This window comes from Lontra canadensis, unplaced genomic scaffold (assembly GCF_010015895.1).
Source record: "Lontra canadensis isolate GAN:19392208 unplaced genomic scaffold, GSC_riverotter_1.0 scaffold50, whole genome shotgun sequence".
Classification (NCBI taxonomy): domain Eukaryota; kingdom Metazoa; phylum Chordata; class Mammalia; order Carnivora; family Mustelidae; genus Lontra; species Lontra canadensis.
In genome coordinates this window covers 9179393-9206521 of record NW_022631044.1, presented here as the reverse complement: position 1 = coordinate 9206521, position 27129 = coordinate 9179393, and the positions used below count along the sequence as shown (strand labels likewise).

The following is a 27129-nucleotide window of genomic DNA, read 5'->3' as shown; positions in this document are numbered from 1 at the left end:
TTAAAACTCCATAATAAGAAAACAAATAATCTTATTTAAAAATGGACCAATGACCTTACACCTCTTCAAAGAAGATTGAATGATTGATAGATTGATTTCTTTTTTTAAGATTTTATTTATTTATTTGACAGAGCGAGATCACAAGCAGGCAGAGAAGCAGGCAGAGAGAGAGGGGAAGCAGACTCCCTCCTGAGCAGGGAGCCTGACAGAGGGTTTGATCCAGGACTCTAGGATCACGACTTGAGCTGAAGGCAGATGCTCAACAAAATGAGCCACCCAGGTGACCCCAAAGAAGATTTAAGATCACAAGCATATGAAAAGATGCTCCACCTCACATGTTATCAGGAAAATGCAAATTAAAACACAGAGATACCACTGAACACCTATTAGAATGGCTAAAATCAGGGCCACGGACAACCACCAGTGCTGATGAGGTTGTGGGGCACTTGATTGCTGGTGGGAATCCACGATGGTATACAGTTACGTTGGAAGACAGTTTGGCATTTCTTAAAAATGTATACACTCTTAACATATGATCCAGCAGTTGTGCTCCTTGGTATTTACCCAAAGAAGTAGAAAACTTACACCCACACAAAAACCTGCATATCGATGATTATAGCAGCTTTCTTCGTAATTGCTAAAACTTGGAGCAACCCAAATGTCCTTTAGTAGGTAAATGGGTAAATAAACTGTGGTACATCTAGATAACCGGTCTAGATTCAGCACTAGAAAGAAATGAGTTATCAAGACATGAAAAGACATGGAGGAACTTTAATGCATATTATTAAGTGAATGAAGCCAACTAGGAAAAAGCTACAGAGCATATGGGTTCAACTATATAACATGCTGGAAAAGGTAAAATTGGGGAGATAGCAAAAAGCTCAATGGTTGCCAGGAGCAGGGTATAGGGAAAGTATGACTAGGCAGTGCACAAAGAAATGAAAGTATTCTGTATGATATTATAATGATGGATATATGTCATTATACATTTGTCCAAACTGATAGAATGTACAACACCAAAAGTGAACCCTAAGATAAACTGTGGAAGTGGGGAGATGTTGGTTAAAAGGCATAAGGTTTTATGTAGTATGAATAAGATCTAGTGAGCTAATGTACAAGAAGTGGCTATAGATAATATTGTGTTGTATACTCGAAATTTGCTAAGAGAATAGCTCCTAAGTGTTTTCACCACACATAAAGAAGTGGTAACTAGGGGCACCTGGGTGACTGAGTCTGTTAAGCATCCAACCCTTAATTTCAGCTCAGCTCATTATCTCAGTGTCGTGAGATTGAGCCCCATGTCGGGCTCTGCACTTAGTGGGGAGTCTGCTTGGGATTCTCTCTCTCCCTCCCACCCCCGCCACTCGCGTGCACGCGCACACATACACACACACAAATACTCTCTCTCTCAAATCTTAAAAAAAAAAAAAGTTGTGACTATGTGAGGTGGTGGATGACATTCTTGGTTAACAAATGTACCATTATCCTGAGTGATGTTGATAATGGGAGAGGTTATGAATATGTGGAGGCAGGGGATATGTAAGAAATCTCTACTTTCCTCTACATTTTTTTGTAAAGCTAATACTCCTTAAAAAAATAAATAAATAAGTCTTTGAAAAAAGATAGAGATAACTGATGAAACCAAAAAGTTAGTTCTTGGAAAGATCAACAAAATAGACAAACCATTAGATAGATGGACTGAGACAAAAAAAGGAAGACTCAAATTACTACAATCAAAAATGAAAGTGAGGACATTATTACCAATTCTACAGAAATAAAAAGAATTATAAGGTAATACTATGAATAGCTGTACACCAATAAATTGGATAACCTAGATGAAGTGGATAAATTCCTAGAAACATAAAACTTACCAACACTGAGTCATGAAGAAACAGAAAACCTAAATACTTATGACTTATGACTAAATACCTATGACTTACAAGGACCTTGAATCACTCATCAAAAATTTTCCAAAATAGTAAAGCCCTGGACCTTATGGCTTCACTGGTGAATTCAACCAAACATCTAAAGAAGATAAAACACAAATTATCCTCAAAGTTTTCCCCAAAATTGAATAGGAGTGAACACTTCCTAACGCATTCTGTAAGGCTAGCATTGCTTTCATAACAAAGCCAGACAAAAACACTAAAAGAAAAAGAAACTACTGACCAGTATTTCTTATAAATATTGATGCACAAATCCTCAACAACAAACCAGCAAACTGAATTCAGCAGTATATTAAAAGAATTGCACATTGTGACCAAGAGGGATTTATTCCTGGAATGTGGGGATGGTTCAACATACGAAAATCAATCAAAAGCGCATTAATGTAATGAAGGATAGATATTGCATAATTATCTTAATAAATGCAGAAGAACTATATAATAACATTCATCAACCTTTCATGATAAAACACTCAACAAACTAGGAATACATGGGAGCTACCTCAAGATAATAAAAGCCATATATGAGAAACTCAACAGTTGATATCCTTCTCAATGGTGAAAGATTGAAAACTTTTGCTCTAAAATCAGGAACAAAGCAAGGATGCCTACTCTCTCCACTTCTGTTCAGTGTAATACTGGAAGTACTCATTAGAGCAGTTAAGAAAGAAAAAGAAAAAAGGCTCCAAATGGGACTGGAAGAAGTAAAATTATCCCTCTGCATAGATGATTGAAAACCTCAAAGATTCCCCACAAAAAATATTACTAGAATAAATGAGCTCAGCAAAGGTTACAGAGCGAACACAAAAATAAGTTGCATTTTTATCACTAACAATGACCAATATAAAAAGGAAATTAAGAAAACAGTTCCAGTAGTATCAAAAAGAATAAAATACCTAGGAATTAACTAAGAAAGTGAAAGACTTGTACACTGAAAAGTAGGAAACAATGATGAAATAAATTTAAAAAGACACAATGGGGTGCCTGGCGGCTCAGTCAGTTAAGCATCTACCTTTTGCTCAGGTCATGATCCCAGAGTCCTGGGATGGAGCCCTGCATCAGGCTTCCTGCTCAGCGGGGAGCCTGCTTCTCCCTTTCCCTCTGCCTGCTGCAGTGCCTACTTGTGCTCTCACTTGCACTCACTCTCTCTGTGTCAAATAAATAAAGAAGATCTTCTTAAAAAATTAAAGAAGACATGAATAAATGGAAAGACATGTTTATGAACTGGAAGACTTAATATTGTTAAAGTGTCAGTACTATCCAAAAAGATCTACAGATTTAATGCAATCCCCATCAAAATCCTAAAAAGTATTTTGCAAAAATAGAAAAATCCACTCTAAAATTCATATGGAATCTCAGGATACCCCACATAGCCAAACAATCTTGAAAAAGAATAATTTTGGAGGGCTCACACTTCTTGATTTCAAAACTTAACTACAAAGCTACAGTAATCAAAACAATGCGGAGCTGACATAAAGACAGACATACAGGACAATGGAATAGAATAGAGAACCAGATATAAACCCTTGCATATTTGGTCAAATTATTTTCAATAAGGGTGCCAAGTGCTTTCAGTGGAGACAGTATTGTCTTTTCAACAAATGGTTCTGCAAAAACTGAATATCTGCTTGCAAAATAATGAAATTAGATCCTTACCTATATCACCCTATACAAAATTAATTCCAAATGGATCAAAGACGTGAATGTATGAGCTAAAACTATAAAACTCTTAGAAGAGAATATAGGGTAGAAGCTTCACGAGTTTGGATTTGAGAGTAAATTCCTGGAAATCAAAGGCACAAGTAACAAAGAAAAAATAGACAAATTGGACTTCATGAAAATCTAAAACTTATATGCATGAAAGGACACAATCATCAGAATGAAAAGGCAACCTACATAATATTAGAAGATATTTCCAGATTATGTATCTGATCAGGGGCTGCAACCATTATGGAAAACACTATAGATATTCCTCAAAAAGTTTAAAATAGAATTACTATATAATCCAGCGATCATTCTTCTAGATGTATACTCAAAAGACTTGAAAGCAGGATCTTAAAGAGATATTTGTACACTCACATTTATAGCGGCATTATTCACAATAGCTAAAATGTGGAAGCAACCCATGTGTTCTTCAACAGATAAATGGATAAAATGTGGTATATACATACAATGGAATATTGTTTAGTTTTAAAAAGGAAGGAGAAGGGTGCCTGGGTGGCTCAGTGGGTTAAGCCTCTGCCTTCAGCTCAAGTCATGATCTCAGGGTCCTAGGATCGAGCCCTGCATCTGGCTCTCTGCTCAGACTTCTTCCCCCTCTCTCTCTGCCTGCCTCTCTGCCTACTTGTGATCTTTCTCTCTCTCTGTCAAATAAATAAATAAAATCTTTTAAAAAATAAAAAAGGAGATTCTGACATATACAACATGGGTGATCTTGAGGATATTGTGCTAAGTGAAATAAGCCAGTCACAAAATGATAAATATGTATGATTCCACTTATATAAGATACCTAGAGTAGTCAGAATTGTAGACGCAGAAAGTAGAATTGTTCTTGCCAGGGGCTGTGGGAGAGGGGAAGTGGGGAATTATTGTTCAATGGGTATAGTGTTTCATTTCTGCTAGGTGAATGTTGTTCTAGAGATGGATAGTGGTGATGGTTGCACAACAGTGGGAATATAGTCAATACCACAGAACTGTGCATTTAAAAATGGTTAAGATGGTAGATACTGAATTCTGTGTGTTTTACCATAATAAAAATGTTTTGGGGGTGCCTGGATGGTTCCGTCAGTTTAACAACCAATTCTTGATTTTTGACTCAGGTTGTGATCTCAGGGTCATGAGATTCAGCCCCATATTGGCTCCGTGCTGGGCATGGAGCCTGCTTAAGAGTCTCCCTTTGACCCTCCCTGCCCCCACTCACACTCATTCTCTGTCTCTCTAAAAAATAAAAAATAAAGGGGCACCTGAGTGGCTTAGTTAGTTAAGTGTCTGTCTTTGGCTCAGGTCGTGATGCAGGGGTCCTGGGATTGAGCCCCACATCAGGCTCCCTGCTCAGCAAGGAGTCTCCTTCTCCCTCTGCCCCTCCCTTAGCTTGTGCACTTGTACTCTCTCTCTCTCCCTCTACCTCCCTCCCCCTCTCGGTCTCACTTGCTCTCTCTTTCAAATAAATCTTTTACAAAATAAGTTATTCAGGACTCAAAGAGTTTTTATGTGAGTTATACCTATTGATACTTATAATATTAGAAACTAAAAATTGGGAAAACTTAAAAATATATTAATTCATTTAAAATAATAATAAACCGGGGCGCCTTGGTGGCTCAGTCAGTTAAGTCGCTGCTTTTGGCTCAGGTCATGATCCCAGGGTCCTGGGATCGAGCCCCGCATGGGTCTCCCTGCTCAGTGGAGAGCCTGCTTCTCCCTCTCCCTCTGCCTACTTATGCTCTCTATCTCTCTTCAAGTAAATAAATAAAATCTAAAAATAAATAAATAAAAAATAAAATAAAATAACAGTAAACCATTACATGTATCTTAACATAAATAACATTTTTTATGAAAAATGACTATATTTACCAAAGCAAAAACAATTTAGTAAAAAGAATGAAATTTTTGCCATACTCTAATCCCTGGCTTAGTAGAAGATAGTTTTGGTATTTAATCTGTTGTAAATATGCTGTTTGGTTGAAGTATAAGAAGGAAATCCGACCTCACTCACATATTTTATAGTTGGAACAGTAAAAAGAATTTTAATGGATTTTTAAAATAATTGTGAATTGTCTTCTTTGATACTACACCAAAATTCACAAATGATAATTTTTTTATTTGCCATGTGGAATCTGAAATCATAACTTGGTTTATCTTGCATTTTGAAATGGGTATTTTGTTGATGCATGGTTTTGTAACATCATGCATTGCTCATTGGAAAATATTGATTGCTCAAGTCATGCAGCAGATCTTCCAAATGTTGTCATATTTGGTTACACATCTAAGAGTGACACTTGGTATTATTACCACCAGTCTTTTCACACAAGTCCTTAAGTTCATCCTTTTCTCTACTGCTATTGTATGTGGACCTATTTCTACCTTCTCTAGTCTACATAAGTGTTAGATGTATTTGGTCTTGGTTCTGATATCCTATTTTATAATCATGCTTTCTACTTTTAAATTTTTTGTACTGTATGAGTTCTGTCTTCTGTGTTTTATTTATAGGTGATTCTTATAATTTGGGAACTTGGTTATTGATTTATTTAAACATCCTCATATATTGCATGTTAGGGTTACATTATGTCTCCTACTTCAGGCTGAAAAAAGGTTTACTTTTGTTTTTTGTTACCCTTGTTACCTTTAGGTGATTTTCAGATTGAATGGGGACAGCACCATCTTTATTTCATCATTTTAATGCCAGCAGTTCCAATATTCTTCTTAAACTTTTTTGCTGTAAAACAGAAATGAATGTGAAACATATACAGAAGATACATAAAACATAGTACACAGCTTAAGAAAATTATTTTAAGTGAACATCTGTGTAAACAACAAAAGAATTAGATCTTTGAAATCTCTCCAGAAGTCTTAAGTACAAATCCTTTAACAATGTAGTTTAGGTTTGCTTGGTTTTTCATTTTATATAAATGGAATCATATGGTATGTATATATGATTTTGAACCTGTTTTCTTTTGTTCAGTAGTATGCGTTAGGATTAAGTGTGTTCTGTATTTCTCTCAATTGCTCTCCCTCCCTCCCTCACTTCCTCTCTCCCTCTCTCTGTCTCTCTGTCTTTCTCTGTCTCTATGTGTGTGTGAAGTATTTCACTGTCAGAATAGACCACAATTTTAAGGTCTATTCTATTGTTGATGAACATTTGGATTGTTTTCAGATCTGGGAAGTTGTAAACAGTGCTGCTGTCAAAACATTTTTGAACGTGTGTTCTATCTTGTGTAAGCATGAATTTCTGTAGGTTATAAACCCAGGATTGCTGGGTCATAGCATATGCACATCTTCAGATTTACCATAATAGATGATGCCAGAATTTTCCCATCAGCTCTGTATAAGCTCCCTTTGCTCCACATCCTTGTCAACACTTGGTATTTTTAATTTCATTAAAATTTTAATTTCATTTTAATTGAAAGTTTTTATTTTAGCCTTTCTGGGGAGAATTGTGTAGTAGTGCCTTGTGCAGCTCTTTGAATACTAATGTGATAGAGCAAATTTTCATTCTGAATATAAGCCCTGTGTGTGTGTGTATATAAAATAATTTGGCACTAGGTTACTTAGCTTTATAGGAGGACAGGAAATACATTAGCATTATAGCATCAGATCTGCATTTCTCTATTTCAGCTCCCCATGAACTGTCCAGTTGTAAGATGGGAAGCGTGGACTGTGATTTATAAGATATACATTCTTGTAATAGCCTGTACATATCACTATTAGATCTCTCAAGGGACACATTTGAGTACAAGAATCGCACAGGGAAGCTATGGCCATTTATAGTTTATTGACAAGTTTCCAAGTCTAGATGCAGTCCACCAAGCGAGGGTCATTTTTACAATAAATAATGTAGCCTGGTAACAAACTTGACCTTTCACATTGATCTAATCCAATATATTTCTGTGGGAACATTGCTAGAAGGTAAACTCGAGGTCATTTCCTCATGAAGGGCTTAGGTCTTTTACTTAACCCTTTCTCTGTAGAAATAATCGTTATCTTTACAATTGTGTCTTATAATCCATGTATATGGTATATTTCTTCCTCTCTTTAAGACTTCTTTATTTTCTCACAGTAAAGTTTGATAGTTTTTTAATAACACTCATGTGCATTATTTGTAGATTTATTCCTTAGTACTTGTTTTATTTGCCACCATGAATAGTCTTAAAAATTTAAATTTCTAACTGCTTTTGTTTGTATGTAGGAATGCAGTTGGTTTTTGTACACTGTTTTTTTTTTGTATCCAGCAGTTTCCTTAAATTATCATATTCATTCTAATAAATTATCTGCAGAAGTTCCTCCTATTAACTATAGCATAATCTTTCTAATTGTCTAAGTAGTAAAATAACAAAACTTAACTCAATTTTACTATGTGAATAAAATGAAATTATTTAAATGAAAATACTTTGAAAAAGAATAAATAGTATAATACAAGTGTTCTTATTTTTACCACTGCTATTGTTTTGGGCTCACCAAATATTAAGATTTATCCACAGATTCCTCAGTTTTCAGAAATTTATAATAATTGGGAGTGCCTGGATGGTTTAGTCAGTTGAGCATCTAACTCTCAGTTCATAATCTCCTGGGTAATGAGATCAAGCCCTGCATTGGATCCTGGCTCAGCAGGGAGTGTGCGTGAAGATGCTCTCCGCTGCCCCTCTCCCTGCTTGCGCACTCCCTAGCTTGTTCTCTCTCACTTTCTCTCTATCTCTCTCAAATAAATTTTAAAAAATTTGTAGTAATTAGGGGAAGACTCCTAGAATCAGTAGTAGGGAGACCAAAACGTCCTACAATTCTAGCAATGCTAGTGTACATTTCACTGCTCTGGACTTACATAGTTCTAGTTCTAGTTCCAACCAAAAATCTAAAATCCAAAGAATGGATAAAGGGTTTTATTAACTAAATACTCCTAGAGTTTAAATTGTTTGCATTAATTGCCTTTTTGGAATCAATTTAATATATACAGAGCAGTCAGTCATCTAAGAAATTGACTAAGGCAACTTCTCAAGATATTTATAGTTTCTATTGAGGTCCTAAAACTATATTATCTTGAAATGTGAAATGCACATTGCTGAAGAGCACAGGCTCTAGAGTGGGAACACCTTGGTATAGATTCTCACTCCTTCACTTTGTAGCTGTGTAACTTCAGTTTCCTCAGTTGAAATTGGGAGTAATAGCACTTACCTCAAAGGAGTTATGAGGATTTAATGAGCTAACCCATGTGAGGTTTTTACCATTGTTTGTGGGACATAGTAAGTGCTCAGAATATAGATTAATGAAAAATTAATAAGTCTTTTTGTGGATAGAAGAAATAACACAGTAAAAATTCTATATGAGAGTCAAAGAAATATAGAAAATTCCTACTAATTGGAGTTGGAAAGAGATTTCATGTGCAAGATGACAGCTGTACATAATCTTGAAAGTAGAATGTAATTGTAGGGACAGAAGATACTCCAAGTGAGGTGACAGTCTACAATCAGAGACAGGAAGTAGGGGAGCTGAGGCTAGGGAGGAAAGCATAGTAATTCTAGAGAATGGTGAATCATTCCTGGAGAGCAGAAATATTAAAAAAAGATTTGGGATTCTTTGCTCAGAAGTATTTTGACATCATTTTATATGTCTAAGAGTCATGAGAGGCTTTGACCTGTGCTTTTAAGATTGTTGGTATGGCAGTGAATCAGATAAGGGAGAATTTGGAAGAAGGAAGCTTTTGCAATAACTATGCAAAAGAAGATAGATTACAACAATAGGATAAAAGTTTCCCATGGATTAATTAATAAAGGATAGTAGGGGAAGGAAGAGGTCAAAGAGATTTAAAGTCTAGACAATTGGGACAATAGTAGTATCATTTGTAAACATAGTGAAAATGAAGCAGGTTGTAAGGAAAGATTATAATTATGGTTTTGAACATATTGAGTTTGAATTTTATATGGCAGGAAGGACGGCCAGCTGGAAATGTCAACTTGAGATAGTTTGAACTATAAATGTGTATTTGGGAATCATCTGCATGGAAGTGATAGTTGAAATCCTGGGAGTGAATCAGCTCAAAGTGTGGAAAGAGAAAACTATTTAGAGCAATACCTAGAGGAATATATATGTGCTTCTGTCAGTGGAAGAAGGGGAAAGAGCAAAGGGAAAGCAACTATAGTGAGAGGGGTAGAACAGAAAAAAAATGGAATTGAGATTTCTTGCAGCTGTTAAAATTTAGGAAATTTTCTAACAAGTTATTGACTAGGTTTTCTAAAACCAATCCTGTTGCCATTGATAGCAGGAATAACTAGGTGGCCTTAGTACCTTTAATGTGTAAAATGCTATGTTAACAGAAACAATACATTAAAATTATCTATACTAGATAATAGAACTGTTAAGTGAAACAGTGGTTTCAAGTTCTATTTCATCTTTCCTGTCAGCACTTCAAACTGGCTCTGGTTGACATCGAATTGTAGTTCTTGGTTAAGCTAAGATTGGTACAATTTCATCTGTAGAGTAGCCTGATGGAGAAAGAACTGGAAGGATTACCTAGTTAAGCAGATAAGTTAATCAAAATCAGATTCTGATTAATCTGCCCGTAATTATAATTAGAAATGGTCATTAGAAATTTCCTTTCTTGGTGCATAAAAAAAGATAACTGTAATATCTGTGCTTTATTTTCCCAGTGTGGTAAATAAAAATACCTTCTCATATAACCAGTCACTGCAAAAATAGAAGAAAGAACTTTTTTTTTAAAGATTTTATTTATTTATTTATTTATTTGACAGCCATAGATCACAAGTGGGCAGAGAGGCAGGCAGAGAGGGGATGGGGAAGGCAGGCTCCCCACTGAGCAGAGCTCCTATGTGTGGGGCTCAGTCCCAGGACTCTGGGATCATGACGTGAGCCAGAGGCAGAGGCTTTAACCCACTGAGTCACCCAGGCGCCCCAAGAAAGAACTTTTAAAGAGTCATTCCAACTTCTGAAAGTTTGGTTCTGCCATTAATGGTCAGATTTTGGTATCTTCCTTTCTTTGGAAAGCACTAAATTACAGTCATTCAGAGCTGCTTTTTTCATCAAACCCATAGAAACAGATACATTTCCAAGAATTCCAAGGGCCCCGTTTTGCACATAAAGTGTCAGGACTATCTTCTAATTAAAACTTTGTTTGCAAAAGTATTTTTAACTAATCTTGAAGAAATTCATGGCCTTTGAAGTTTCCAAAAGACCCTCAAAGATGGGAATTCAAATGCTGGTAGTGTATTGGTTGTAGTAATAATAAATGCCATTACCATTTAATGAGTTGTTTCTATGTGCTGTACATTGTGCCAAGTATTTATTTAACAGTATTAATTGATTGCCAGCTATGTGCCAGGACTTATGGACACTTGGGATAAGTTAATAAACTAAGATCCATATCTTCATAGCCCTTTTATTTGGTGAGAATGGACAAAGTAATAAGCAGTAAGCATGACCAATAAGCATATTTTTGTAATAACCAAAAAACTATATAGACGATAAGAAGATGGTAAGTGCTATGGAAAGAAAAGAGCAAGGTAAGGTAGTGAGGAGTGTGTCACTGAGGTTGAATGATGGAGATGAGTTGCATTATTAAATAGGATAGTTAGAATAGGCATAATGAAGATGGTTGCATTGGAGTTAACCATGCAGATATCTGACAGGAGAGCAGGCAAATGGAGCAATCTGTACAAAGGCGCTAAGGTGGGACCATGTCTTGGGTATCTAAAGAACAGCAAAGAGGTTACTACAGTTCAGTGTGATCAAGGGAGAGTGGTAATGAGCAATAATGGGTGGAAGAATGGGGAGACTGTCCTGTTACTGCAGTGACACCATGAGATAGGTACCATTGCAATCCCCATTTTAATGATGAAGAAACGGAGACGTAGAGAAGTGAAGTAACCTGCCACATCAGGAGCCAGCTATAGCAAGAAACAAGCAATTACATTCATTAATATCCTAAAGGCTCTGAAATTATTTAACTGCTTCTTTATGACCCTCTGCAAAATATTAGATGAAAGATGAGCTGTCCTGAAGTGGATGATTTATTGTATGATGGTTCTACTTCAGTCTTCTTTCTCTGCAACCAATATGACCATTTATAGGGCTTTTATTTTTATCAAGTTTCTTCATTTACAAATGACTTATTTTGCTTTGGCAGTACAATAAGCATCCCTGTAAGATCTTTTTAAGTCAAGGGTTTTATGTTTGGGTAAATCCAAAGTTTAGTTTAGTTCTTCTAGGCTTTTCATATTGAGCCTTCTTAGAAACAAGGGTATATTCATAATCATGATGACCTGGTATATTTTCCCTATTTCTTAAGTACAGAAAGCCACTCTAGATGGTGGTAAAGACTTCTGTACATTACCTGTCTATGTGCTACTGATAACTGGAATGAATCAGTGTAATGGTAGTTGCAGATTATCTGTCTCATGTACATATTATTCATACTTGGAATGAATCAGTACCTTAGTAATATAGTTTGGTAAAGAAAAACATTTTATTAAAGACAGTCCTTTAAATAATAGGAAGTCTAAGGGAAAAAAAAAATGTTTGTGTACAGTTCTTTGATCCCCTGCCTCATTCATAGACCATTCTCCATTCCACTTCTAGGTTAAGTGACCAGAACAATTTGAAAATCATAGTGGAAAGTCACCATTAGATGAAAAGATATTTAATATTTCCTTTCTATACATGTCAAATTGATATGGTTAAAATATCTACTTACTATAAAGTAAACAGCTCATTACATTGGGAATTCCATTTTTACCTACTTCATATTAAGTAGAAGTGATCCAGATTTATTGAATTTAATGGCCTGTGACTTTTTCAGCATTTATTTTGTATAGGTGATTACTTAAAGAACAGCACTTTGCAAGATTCATGTTTGTTTATATAATAGCTTGTTAATCTGATGATTGATTAAAAAATAAGAAATTACATCCTGGGTGTTTCTTAGAGTTTTTTCACAGGAACAGTGAGTGCATAATCACAATTACGTGGAGTTGATGTTTTTAATTGTTTGGCACTAACATGTTTTTGTCAAGTGGGGGCATCATTGGTCTTTCTTAAGTAAGCTGTGTGTCAAGAATGGTTTGCTTGTTAAACTTAAGTGTATTAAAGTCAAATAATCATTCCCCTTTCACCTGATTTTAGAGGGCCTCTATTTTATGGTTATAGTCAGCACTCTTCACTGATAGCAAAATTTAAAATCCAGAAACATATAGCAGTTTTAGTTTTCTTAATGGTTTTCAGTTGTGCTAGCCTCTTAAGTTACCATCACAAAATGTGATTGTTATTCAGTTAAAGAAAGTGATGTGTTTTTAAGAATAATGAAAGTTTAAAAGTCTTATTAATTTGGTTTTTTTTGTTTGTTCGTTTGTTTGTTTTGTCATCACTGTTTTAAGTATATGAACAAGGGAACCAAAGAATATGCTTAGATTTAACACATCATTGCCCTTATCTGACCTACAAAAGTAGCTCTCAGTGATAATTAAAAGATATTTTGAGCAAATCCAAATTACATACTGTTGTGTGGTATTGCCACCAATACCTGACTGGTGCTAATAACTCTAGATGTGTTTTGCCATCATTAAATTTAGATAAGAAATGTCTGAGTATGATTATCATTGTGCCGTCTAAAATGCATGATCACTGCATTTTTTAAAAACTAGGATTTTGATCTAACACACACTAGCACACTCTAACAATTTGTGCTACAGTTAGACTTCAAAATACATTATTTTTAATCTAGTCAGAAAGGAACTATATTTGTACATGATTATATTTGAGGAAAATTTCTTAGGGTATAAGAGTTACACAGATACTCAGATTTAAGTATTTAAATACTTTAATATAATGTTTCCATCAGTACAGCTCTTGGCTTGTTCTTATGTATGAGTTTAAAATCTTGCATATCTACATCCTTGTCAGGCAAATGCCATAGGCTAAAACTGAAGATAATAACTTAAGATTCATGTCTCCTTCTTAGAGGTTACAGTTGTCTTGAATTGACAGTTTTGAAGGACCTAAACTGACATCAAAGGGTTTAAATGATCTCGTTAGGTCAATTAATGTTAATTTTCATCTTCCATTAAATTATTTTAGTGTTTTTCTCTTTTTCTTTTTTCTAGCCGAGTCCTATCCCAAGTCCTGTTTTGGGGCGAAAGCCAAATGCTAGTCAGTCATTGCTTGTATGGTGCAAAGAAGTTACAAAAAACTATCGGGGAGTGAAAATCACCAATTTTACTACATCGTGGAGAAATGGTTTATCTTTTTGTGCGATATTACACCACTTTAGACCAGATTTAATGTAAGTAGAAACATTTTCCATTCCCTAGAAATATTTTGTAAATAATAGACAGTTTTTTTTTAAAAACATAATTTCTTAACGTGTCCTGAAAGAGTTGACTTTTTATGTTTATTACCCATACCTTTGTTTTTGAGGAAAGAAAAGTTCTCCCTTCTGAATGCCTAAAACCAGTCTTTCTCTCTAAAAAAAAATATTTTTTCCCTCTTAATTTCATACAAAGAACTGACTTCAAATTATTATGAAAATTGTGTGGCTGTTAAAATGAGATGAGACAAATAAGCCGTTAGCTCTTTGTACATTGACAACAAGGGATTACCTCATGGTAAATTTGGTTGTCAAGACTGGTCTCTGGTGCCCTGCCTTAACTTCTCTTTTAGATGGAAAGCTTCAGGCAATGAAACATGTAATCACTGTTTTCATTTATTTATTTATTTATTTCCTTAATTTTCCACACTATTAGCTTTGTTGATTGAATTGCTATGAAATTGCTAGTTACTCTTTGGTATTATAGAATGTCAAATTTTTAGATTCAGTTTGTTTTAAAAACAGCTGTTTTTATCAAATACTGTATGTACCTACTGTGCCATTTTCTCCCTCAGTGACTACAAGTCTCTGAATCCTCAAGATATTAAAGAGAACAACAAAAAGGTAAGAATTGCCAAGGAAAAAAATACATAATTTCAAATTCAACTCCTCTGTGGCTTTTGTTAATTTGGGGAAACTGAGGTGGTTTTCTGAGGTCATAACTGCAGCTCACAGAAGGTTGTCTGCTTCCTGCAGTTCAAATAGGATGCATGGTTTACTCTAAGTGGTCATAACCTTTAAAGATCACAAGTGCCAGACCGGCATCAGATTTTAATATGTGTATGGACTTCATTAACTGTTAAATATTTATTAAAGCATATTGCTTTTAGTCAAGATTTAGCTTTTAAAAAGTGCACCCAAAGCTGTTACACCATAAATGATTATGAGTTTAGAAAAATCTGTTGGGAAGGGATGAGCGCAGGAGCATAATGGGTATGCAAGAAAGAATACATATGTTCCTAGAAGCAAAAAGATATGAACATTGGGTTCTTTTTTTCTTTTTTCTTTTTTCTTTCTTTTTTCACTTTCTGATAGACTGTACAGTTTTTCCACAAAATTAATTAGCATACTGAGGTCAGAGCTTCCCAGTTGGGAATATTGATCCTTTCAGCCTTCTGGGTAGCTGTGTGGAGCTGAGTTGCCAGAAGCCCTTGGGCCAGCTGACTGTGGCCACAGGCTAACTTGCTATTTACCCCAGTGCACAGTACAATATTATAGTCATGTATATGCACTGTGACATGAGAAAGGAGAGAAGCACTAACTCAGCATATAGTAGGTACTCAATGTGTTTTATGTTGCATTGAATTCTTCAACTGAAAAGTTCATGAAATATGTTGTTTTAGAATAGGAGTTCTTAATCTGGGAGGTATGGATAGAATCCAGGTGGTTCTTGAACCTGACTAGGGGGGAAATGGGTTTTATTTTCTTAATTCTTTAAATGAAATTTAGTATTTCTTCAATTATGAATTTAGGCAACTTACCACTATAAAGTTAGCCACTCCTGAGACTTTATCACCTTGAGAATTTTAGATATTTTGATATCACATTGCAGTTGTAATATCTTCACCTATCTTTTAAGCTAATCACTTCTTCAGAATTATAGTTGTTAATACAGTCATAAAAAGCACATGTATTACTGTTTCTCAAATTCAATTTTACTAATATTTTTCATAGTTTTATTTTTCATATAATTGGTTTCTTCTGTAATCCTGTGTGTTTTAAAAACATAAAGGATTGTTCTGAGAAGGGGTTCATTACCAAAAGGATTCAGGGAACAAAGTGTTCAATAACTCTAGTCTAGACTAATGTTTTCATTCTACTTTAAGTTAGATAATTAAAACCACCAGTGCTTAAAAAATCTATAAAGGGAATCTTGATAGAAGTTCAGTTAGCTGATGAGAATTTAAGTCAACAAATTTTTTACTTTTATTGCTCTCTGAACCCAAAAATTTGCATTGTCATTAGAAAACCCTTTTTCTTTACAAATGCATGATGCTGGCCTAGAGAAATACATTTTAAAACTGTCAGTTTTTTTACTGAAATATACCATCAAAAAAGGTAATCTTAAAATATCAGGATATTTTTCTTTATAGAAATCACATCTATGGTGGGCATGCTACAGAGTAAGTCATTCTCATGAATTTTTTTTTTGTATAATTTTGGAGAGCTTGTATCTGTCAAAGTGAAATGCCTGTTTTTTCATCAATTAAATTATATCTTCAGATATGAGAGTTCTGTGCCTGCATTGCATTTGAATAAAATACTAAGCTAATTTAAATGCAGACAAAAGTGTTATAAAATAAACCATTATTATTTTTATAAAGTGAAGCTTTTTAAATTACTGTTTGAAATGTTGAAAAGGAAACATTATTGATTGTACTCAGCTGTGTATTTTTAAGAGTAAGGAGATTTGCTTTATAGCTTAGGTCATACTTCTTTACATTATTTTTTCAGTAATAATGATAAGCATGTCTTGGGTTTACGTATTGCTATGTAGAGAAGAATATCCTATTAAATTTTTTCTCAGATCTTCCAAGGCAGATACTTATGGCTTTTTAAAAGGGTTTTAATTTAGATGATCCTATTCATTGAACAGTTGAATAAATAATTGTTATACAATCTTTCCTTTTCATCACTTCGCAACTTCCTACCTGATATCTACGTTGAGTATCAGTTGCTACCTGCAGGTTTATTTCCGGCTTCATACAGTTCTTCCCGATAACCCCGTCTGCCCTTGATTGGACTTAAAGCAGCGAGAGAAACAATGCCTGTGTCTTAAGTTCCATGCAGATGCATAACATAACTGGCAGAGACTCCTCCTTACCAATTAAATAACATCTAGGAATGAATAAGACAATTTTCTTTGAAAGACCTCTTCTTTTTCTCCACACCCAAACAGCTAAAAAGACAGGTGATTTACCACAGGAAAAGAGGTTAACCTATGGGAAAATTCCTTCATAAAATCTTGACCTCGCTTACAAGAAACCTGGTTTGTTTTTAAATGTGTTTTTTTTTTTAGTGCAGTTAGTGTGCATAAATGAATTGCTGCATGAAGCAAAACATTAGCAGGAGATTCCCCACAAGGAAGCTAATCATTTTCCCAGGTCTGTAAAAAGTGCCAAATAAAAAAGGTATTTACCTGTGACATATGATCTTAACCAGTATGTCAGTGTTTTAGATAATTGGGAAATGTTTAGAATACTGCCTGTGGTGCTTTTCATGATGGTCTGCAATTGATGTCTGTCAATCAAGTTGTCAAGACACATGAGGAGGAAAATGACTTTAATTTTCCTAAAACATGTAAAATAACAAACAGGCCTAAACATGCACACCAACTGAGCCATTCTCTTGAGTAAATATTTTGAGGTACCTATATTATGAAACATAGTGCTGTGAAAATTGAAGAGGTTTTAATATTGCAATTTATTTTTCATTTTCTTTCTTACTTCTTCCACAACATTTATTAAACTACAGGAAGAATATGAGACAAGGATTAAATTCAAAGGTAAAAATGCACTTTAACATGTAAGTGCAAAAGAGTAATTCCTTCTAAATTGTTACATAATTCCCTAACCTTTCTTTTAAGAAAAACTTTGAGTTATGATCCTATATCTAGGTTGTTACAAAGACAGACATTTTATATTCCAAAGTGAGAATACAACTAGAGGGTCCATATCTTTTCAGAGGGTATAACTGAAACTTTAACCGTATTTTTAATGCTTCCTAGCAACACAGTGCTGTTTTAAAGGGTTAGTTCAGGATAGTAATAATTAATTGTAAATTGAGAAACAGCTTTGATTCTTCAAAACTAGAAAAACCTGATGCACCACAGTCATTTAAAGGCTAACAAAAATAATACAATGCAGCCTCACATTCTCAACGAAGTTGTACTACTCAAAACATTTCATTCTTTCCAAAATGGATGAAGTGAAAATGCAGTCACTCTTATCATTATGAAAATCAGTCTTAATTGGGCATTTAGAAAATGTGTCTACATTTCTAGGCTTAAATAATTTGTATTTTATACCAGGTAATCTAGGATTAGGTCTTTGGGGAGATATAGCTATCCTTTTTCTTCACAAATCACTGCAGTTATATGAACATGTTAAAGAGACATTGATAGGAATGATAAAACTCCAGATTATTTCTTTATACCTTAGTTCCTTATAAAAATTGATTCTAAGTTTTTTTGTTTTAATTCTAAATTTTGCTTATTTTCTTTATTGGAAAAGAGCATTTCAATTGTTATCAGTTAAGAAACTTTTTTTCTTGTACCTACCCTACTTTTACAAATTTCTGACATGGAATTTTGTTCTGTTTTTGTATCAGTTATACCAGTAACGGAGTATGGCCTCCAACAACAACAACAAAATCCATTAAAATTTTGCTTTCTTTTAAATGAGAACTAAACTTTGTTTTTTAACTTTTTTATTGAAGTATAATTAACAGATAACATTATATTAGTTCTAGGTGTGCAGCATAATGATTCAGTAACATTCACCACAATATGTCTAACTAATATCTATTCTTCTGCTGTTTTTAAAGTGCATGGATTGTTTGAACTATTCAATATATCTTTGTTTTTTCCTTTCTTTGAAGGCATATGATGGATTTGCCAGCATAGGAATTTCCCGGTTGTTGGAACCTTCTGATATGGTTTTATTAGCAATTCCTGACAAACTGACTGTTATGACTTACCTCTATCAAATCAGGGCACATTTCAGTGGCCAAGAACTGAATGTTGTCCAGATAGAGGAGAACAGCAGTAAAAGCACATATAAAGTTGGAAACTATGAAACAGATACAAACAGTTCTGTTGATCAGGAAAAATTTTATGCTGAGCTTAGTGATCTGAAACGGGAGCCTGAACTGCAGCAACCTACCAGCGGAGCGGTCGACTTCTTATTACAAGACGACTCTGTATTTGTAAATGATAGTGGGGTTGGAGAGTCAGAAAGTGAACATCAGACTCCTGATGATCATCTTAGTCCAAGCACAGCCTCCCCTTACTGTCGCAGGACTAAAAGTGACACAGAACCCCAAAAGTCCCAGCAGAGCTCTGGAAGGACTTCAGGATCCGATGACCCTGGAATATGTTACAGTATAGATTCAACCCACGCACAAGTTCTGTTAGGCAAGAAGAGACCACTGAAAGCTGAGACTTTAGAATTAAGTGACTTATATGTCAGTGATAAGAAGAAGGATGTGTCTCCACCCTTTATTTGTGAGGAGAGAGAGGAACAAAAGCTTCAGACTCTAGACATCAGTAATAACTTAGAGAGAGAAAAATTAGAGAATTCTAGACCCTTAGAGTACAGATCAGATCCTGAATCACCGATCAAAAAACCAAGTTTATCTCCTACTTCCAAACTTGGATACTCATACAATAGAGATGCAGACCTTACAAAGAAAAAGCGTACTTCCTTGAGGCAGACAGAGTCTGATCCAGATACTGATAGAACCACTTTAAATTATGCAGATCATTCCACAAAAACAGTCCAGGTAAGTGAGTTAGAATGATGAATACTATATTTAGTAAATAGTTATTCTGAATATTTTTGGGTTTTTTGAGTTCATAGAGCACTTTCAAATGCTACAAATGATTAAAGGTGAAGTATAATTAACCACTATAGAAAAATCTACACTATACCTGCACTTCATTTAAAGTTTATGATATACTATTTTAAGCCTACAAATAAATACAAATTTGAAGATTAAAGAGTAGTGTCAGCTTTTCAAATCAAAATTTTATTTACCTATAAAAACAGAACATTTCACTGTGAGAATAAGTCAAAGATATTTCACTATTCCATTTACTAGGAATATCATTCTGAAAATGTGTAATGCTAAATTAAATATTTCCCATTTAAAGTATTTTCTTCAAACATTTTAATTGCATTGTAATTGGTGTTTTCAGTTCCATTGTTACTTGTGGTTAAAAATTCCAGTAACATCCAGATTCCTCCCCATGAGGGGAATATGAGACAAATTTGACCTTATAATATTTGCTATATTTAATTGAATCTCTGGCACCATCGATTATAAGACATACCATTATTTTATGTACCAAAAGAAAGAAAAACATTGCCAGTAAACTATGATAAATGGTTTTCTTATCACATACAATTTTTATTTTATACCTATTGAATGAATTCTTTTAGACTTAGTCAAGCATGGATTTTTTAATCATGTAACACTCTTATTATGTAAACATAAAAAAGAAGTTTAAGTAAAGTAAATTGGTTAAGATATAACTGATTTAGAATTAGAATTTGAAATCCAACTCTTCTTTTTGATTTGGAATTTTTCCTGGTTTTCCACACAGTGTTGTGCTCTGTGCCATCAGAAGCATGATGTTACAGCAGTGGTTCTCAAAGTATGATCTGGAGACCTCTGAGGCTCTCCTAACCTCTTTCAGAGGGCCCCCAAAGTTGAAACTGCTTTCATAATAATAATAGAACATTATTTACCTTTTTCACTTTCATTCTCTCACAGCTATACAGTGATGTTTTCTGGAAGCCACACGATTTGTGATATCTCAAAAGATTGAATACAAAAGTAGATATGAGGGGAGCCTGGGTGGCTCAGTTGGTTGGGCATCTGCCTTTGGCTCAGGTCGTGATCCTGGGGTCTGGGGACCGAGCCCCACATCAAGCTTCCTGCTCAGCAGGGAGTCTACTTCTCCCTCTGACCCTGACCCTCCCCCGCCCCCGCCTTGTGCTCTGTTTCTCTCACTCTCTCTCAAATAAATAAATAAAATCTTTTTAAAAAAGTAGATATGAGAATCCAGCTGCCTGCTATTAAGCCAGACACAAAAGAGATTTCCAAAAAATATAAAATAATGCCATTCTCACTTATTTTTGTTTTAAGTATTATTTTTTGTTAGAATGTTAACATCTAATGGGTTTATTATAGTTTTTTTTTTTTTAGATTTTTATTTATTTGAGAGAGAGAGCAATTAGGGGGTGCATGGAGACAGAGGGAAAAGCAGACTCCCTGCTGAGGCCTGAGCCAGACACAGGGCTCAGTCCCAGGACCCCGAGATCATAACCTCAGTCGAAGGCAGAGGATTAACCAACTGAGCCACGCAGGCACCTCATTATACTTATTTCTAAAGGAATGAATAAATAAATATTTCCAACACTTCTCAGTTTTAATTTCCAAAATGATAGGTATAAATAGATATAACCCACATAAACAAAAGCTTTTTGAGATCCTCAGTAATTTTTAAGGACATGTAGGGATTCTGAGACCAAAAAATTTGAGACCTCTGAATTACACCAGATTTCTCTACAGTTGTCTCTGGGGTTTTCTTTTCAGTAATACTCATTGATAATAGCACTTTCTTGACCTTATCAGAAGATCCCAAGATAAGATTTTCAGATAATAACCTGGAGTTACATTCCATTTTTAAATACTACTCAAGTGGTTGTTGACTGAAACATCAAGGGATTGCAGTGTTGTCACCTGAAATAACAAACACAAGCATAGGTAGGCATTGATGGCTATCTTGACTACCACCTGGCTGACAAAGATTATAAGATGCCAATCAATTTTAAGTTTTCAGAGGTGTTAAGAAAACATACACATCTTTGAATCAAAGAAATAGAGTTGCTAACAAAGCAAGCCACTGTTGTTCTAGTCAAAAATCTCAATTCAAAGGTTCTAAGTACATAATTTTTAGTACAAAAGCTTTTTTTAAGTGATCAGATACAGCATACATAGCAAATAATTGAGAAATATCTAGCGGGGCACCTGGGTGGCTCAGTTGGTTAAGCATCTGCCTTCTGCTCATGTCATGATCCCAGGGTTCTGGGATAATTTCTGGGATCCATCCTGGGATGAAGCCTCCTGTCAGGCTCCCTGCTCAGCGGGGAGCCTGCTTCTCCCTCTCTCTCTCTGACCCTTCCCTCCAGCTTGTGCTCTCTGTCTCTCCCTCAAATGAATAAATAAAATCTTTAAAAAAGAAAGAAAAAAAGAGAGAAAGAAAGAAAGAGAAAGGAAGAAAAGAAAGAAAGAGAGAAAGGAAGAAACATCTAGTGATTAACAACTGCAGAATTTGGTGAGCCTAATTTCTAAGTATTACCCAAGACAGATTTTTCTTATAACCCAGACTTGTAAGGTAAATGTATTTAGCTAAATCTAGAAATTGATTAATGTTTAAAAATTAAAAATACTCCAGACTGGGAATCAGTACATCTGGATTCTCATCTTGACTCTGCTAATAATTACCAGTGTGACATGTTAATTAGTCATTTAAATATTTTAAATCTGATTTTCCACACATGTTAAATGAAATAATCTCTAAGAGTCTTTTTAGCTCTAAAACTCTATCACATCTTAGGGGCACCTGGGTGGCTCAGTGGGTTAAGCCTCTGCCTTCAGCTCAGGTCGTGATCTCAGGGTCCTGGGATCAAGTCCCTCATCAGGCTCCCCGCTTGGCAGGAAGCCTGCTTCTCACTCTCCCACAACCCCCCAGCTTGTGTTCCCTCTCTCACTGTGTTTTTCACTGTCAAATAAGTAAATAAAATCTTAAAAAAAAAAAAATAGAGGCAGTATCTATTTACAACTTCATATATGTTTGTTTATTGTCCCTTGATTTAATGGTCAGAATTTTGTTTAGGGTAAAGTTAAAAGTTTGTTATTTTTTTTTTTTTTTGTCAGAAGTGCTGTCTGATACAAAAAATTGTTATGTGACTGCAATATTTCATAGGTTTTTAAAATTGGACAATTTTAGCATCTAAATTTGAATAATAAAAAAATATTTTTCTTTTACACACTATGTTTCATCAGTGCAAAGATATGCATCTTTTTATATTTTAACTTCTCTGAAATCAAGATCCTACTTATAATAGATAGTATGTTAGTTTGACAGTGTTTGTTCTTTCTTAGTCATTCATAAAATAATAATATGTCTAGTAACTAATGACATTAAATTAGAGGAAATTTGATGATTTAATATGGCTGTATAGCATTGAAAGTCATAATGTTGCTCATTTGAGTGGCTAGTACATATGATGACCTTTATATATCTTACACATATCTCTCTTAAACTTTATAAACCATGTTAGTGGTTAAATTCTATTTAATATATGGGAAGACTGGGCTTTACAGAGTTGCCTAAGGTGACTTAATAAGTGTTAAAGTTTGAATTCAAAACCAGTGTTTTCTGACTCCAGAGTCTGTGCTCCTAAGCTGTATATTCATACTGTCTCTTCATTTTTAACCATAATAGCACTAAAGATAATCAGCCCAGATGTAAAATAGTCAAATTTACTGAAGGGAAATTTAGCAATGTACATCAAGTCCCTTAAAAATGTTCATCTCATTAGATTCTACCTCCAGGAATTATTTCCCCTAGGATAATCAGAATTGTATACAAGAATTTATGTATAAAGATTTTTTTTTTTTTTTTTAACGAGAGAGAGTGGGAGGTTGGGAGGAGGGTGGGAATGGCAGAGGGTGAGGGAGAGAATCTTAAGCAGGCTGCATACCTATGCAAAGCCCAGTGTGGGGCTTGATCTCGTGACCCTGAGATCATGACCTGAGCCTAAATCAAGAGTCAGACACTTAACTGACTTGAGCGACTCAGGCACCCCTATAACAAAGATGTTAAAACATCGTTAATGATAGTGAAAAATCATAAACAACATAAATACCTAATAATATAAGGCGAGTTAAAGTATGATGCATCTTTATGAATTGAATGCTGGGTAAAAGTTTAAAAAATTATGTTTAAAAATACTTTTAAAATACTTACATGAGAATATTCTCACAATAGAATGTTAAGTTTAAAAAACGTGATTCTATAGTGATTATTGCTGGGTGCCAAGATTGCTAATTATCTTTATTTTGTTTTTTATTTTCAAATAATTCTTTTTTATTGAGGTATAATTGACATATTGTATTAGTTTCAGGCATATAACAATTATTTGATGTTTGTATACATTGTGAAATGACCATCACAGTAAGCCTAGTTAACATCCATCACCATATATAGTTACAAAATTTTTTTTGTGACCAGAACATTTAAGATCTACTGCCTTAGCAACTTTCATATATGCAATGCAGTGCTACTAACTATAGTCACTGTGCCATACATGATATCTCCATAAGTTATTTATTTTATAACTGGAATTGCATACCTCTTGACTCCCTTCACCCATTTTGCCCACATCCTACTCCCAGCCTCTGGCAACTACCAATTGGTCTCTGTATCTATGAGCTAGGTTTTTGGGTTTTGGGGGTTCTGCTTTTTTTTTTTTTTTAGATTTTGCATACAAGTAAAATCATATGGTAAATATAGGGAAATAAGACAAAGATGAATACCAATTCATCTTTGTCTTATTTCACTTAGCATAACGCCTTCAAGATCCACACATGTCACAAATTGCAAGATTTCATTTTTTTTATGGCTGATTAATGTGCCACAAAGTGTAGGGGGTGTGTGTGTGTGCGTGTGTGTATCCACTTATACATCAATAGGCACTTAGGTTGTTTCTGTACCTTGGCTATTGTAAATAATGCTGCAGTTGGGGCACCTGGGTGGCTCAGTGGGCTGGGTGTTGGATTCTTGGTTTTGGCTCTGGTCATGATCTCATGGGTTGTGGGATGGGCTCTGTACTCAGCAGGAAGTCTGCCTGGGGATTCCCTCCTTCTGCTCCTCCCCAACTTGAGCATCAGGAGTGTGCACACACTCAAGGCCTCTCTCTCACACAAATAAAAAAATCTTTAAAAAATAGTAATAATAGAGGTACCTGGATGGCTCAGTTGGTTAAGTGACTGCTTTTGGCCCAGGTCATGATCCCAGGATCCTGGAATGGAGCTGTGCATCAGGCTCCTTGCTCAGCAGGGAGCCTGCTTTTCCCTCTTCCTCTGTCATTCCCCCTCCTTGTGCTCTGTCTCTTTCTCTCAAATGAATAAATAAAATCTTTTTAAAAAATAATAATGCTGCAGTGAACATAGGGTGCATACATTTTTTTGTTAGTTTTTTTACATTCTTTGGATAAATACCCAAAAGTGGAATTTCTGGATCGTATGGTAGTTCTATTTTTAATTTTTTTGAGGAACTTCCATCCTATTTTCCACAGTGGCTGCATCAATTTACATTCCCACCAACAGTGCTCCACATCCTCACCAACATTTGTTATTCCTTGTCTTTTTGATAATAGCCATTCTAACAGGTACAAGGAAATAATTCCTTGTGGTTTTAATTTGCATTTCCTTGATAATTAGTGATGTTAAGCATGTTTTCATGTACCTGTGGCCATTTGTATGTCTTTTTTGGGAAAGATGTCTATTTAAATCTTCTGCCTATTATTTAATTGGATTGCTATTGAATTATATGAGTTCTTTATATATTTTGGATATTAACCCCTTCCCAGATACATGATTTGCATATGTTTTCTCCCATTCACTAGACTAGCTTTTTGTTTTGTGGATATTTTCCCTCACTCTGCAGAAACTTTTTATTTTGATGTAGTCCCACTTGTTTATTTTTGCCTTTGTTGCCTTTGCTTTTGGTGTCAAATCCAAAAAATCATCACCAAGACTGTTGTCAAGGAGCTTACTACCTGTGTTTTCTTCTAAGATTTTATGGTTTCAGATTTTTTTTGTTCAAGTGTTTAATCCATTTTGAGTTAATAGGCACCTGGTTTCATTCTTTTGCATGTGACTCTCTGGTTTTCCCAACACCATTTATTGAAGAGACTGTCCTTTCCCCATTGTATATTTTTAGCTCCTTTGTTGTAAATTAATTGACCATATATGCTTGGGTTTATTTCTGTGCTCTCTATTTTGTTCTCTTGATCTATGTGTCTGTTTTTATGCCAGTACCATACTGTTTTGATTACTGTAGGTTTGTGATATAGTTTGAAATCAGGGACCATGATGCCACTGATTATTTTTCCTTTTCTTTTTACTTTTATGTATTTTCTAAAATTTTTGTAATAAATATGAATCGTATTTATAATCAGAAAAAAGTTTATTTCTGTGTGCTCTTAAGACCAAAGCAGTCTATCACTGTCTGTGTAGCTAGCTGGAATCCCTAAAGGTCTGTAGACTCATGGAATTTAGAACCAGTAGGATTTTTTTTTTTAAAGATTTTATTTATTGATTTGAGAGAGAGAACATGAGCTGGGGAAAGGCAGGTGCAGAGGGAGAAGGAGAAGATGACTCCCTGCTGAGCAGGGAGCCCGATGCAGACACTTAACTGACTGAGCCACCAAGGCATCCCTAGAGCCAGTAGGATCTTAAAGATGATATACTCTAGTTACCAGTTTTAAAGCTAGTGGGATTTCAAACATGAGGCAATTGAAATATTTTTAAAAATATAATAATAGTTAACATTTTTCTAGTGCTCAGTACATTACACTATTTCACTTAATCTTTATACTTATGAGAGTTGGTCTATTTTATCCCCATTTTACAAATGAGGAAACTGAGGTGTAATGGGTCCACAATTAGGTGTTGTATCTAGTATTTGAACTAAGGTCTTTCTTGCTCCAAGGTACTTAAGTGTCATGTAAGGGAATACAGTATAGCTTTTTAAGTGACCTGTTCAGTGTTACATTGCTTATTATTAGTGGAAGAAGGATTAATAGCCTGAGGTCCTGACTGCAAATTCAGTGTCCCTTTAATTAATCTGGTCTGTTTTAGAGAAAGTGTTGATTTGTAACTAGAATGACCAATCCTATTCTATTGTGTCTTATACACATGACGAAAAGTCTATCATTATCACTTACACATTTCAATTATATCTATTAAGTGAAGAATTTTTGTTTAATCCTCTTAAAACCTTGGTTGATGAAAATGTTCTGGAATTAGATAGTGTTGATGGTTCACAACCTTGTGAATGTAGTAAAAACCACTGAACTGCATACTTTAAAAAAATCTTCCCTTGCTTGAGACTGCAGGAGTTTAAAAAAAGTTACATTAAAACAGAAAATCTCAATGAGACCTAAAAATCATATAATTTTTTAAGTTTCACATTATGCCAAAATAAGTTATATGTTTACTGTTTATTACCTCTTCCTTCACCATGAATGCTACTTAAAATTAAATCAAAACTATACAATGACAAGGAAGAAATCAAATATCAGAGTA

General features: G+C 34.8%; 1 protein-coding gene across 11 annotated transcripts in view; it reads left to right on the top strand.

Annotated features, from left to right (window-relative positions):
• The window catches only part of EHBP1 (EH domain binding protein 1), a 412862-nt gene that overhangs the window by 297536 nt on the left and 88197 nt on the right, over nt 1-27129 (top strand). For all 11 annotated transcript variants that reach the window (XM_032873810.1, XM_032873813.1, XM_032873809.1 and 8 more), the window contains 3 exons: nt 13763-13941; nt 14541-14589; nt 18625-19527. In XM_032873810.1, coding sequence (XP_032729701.1) covers nt 13763-13941; nt 14541-14589; nt 18625-19527 — 1131 coding nt within the window. The remainder of the gene's footprint in view (nt 1-13762; nt 13942-14540; nt 14590-18624; nt 19528-27129) is intronic.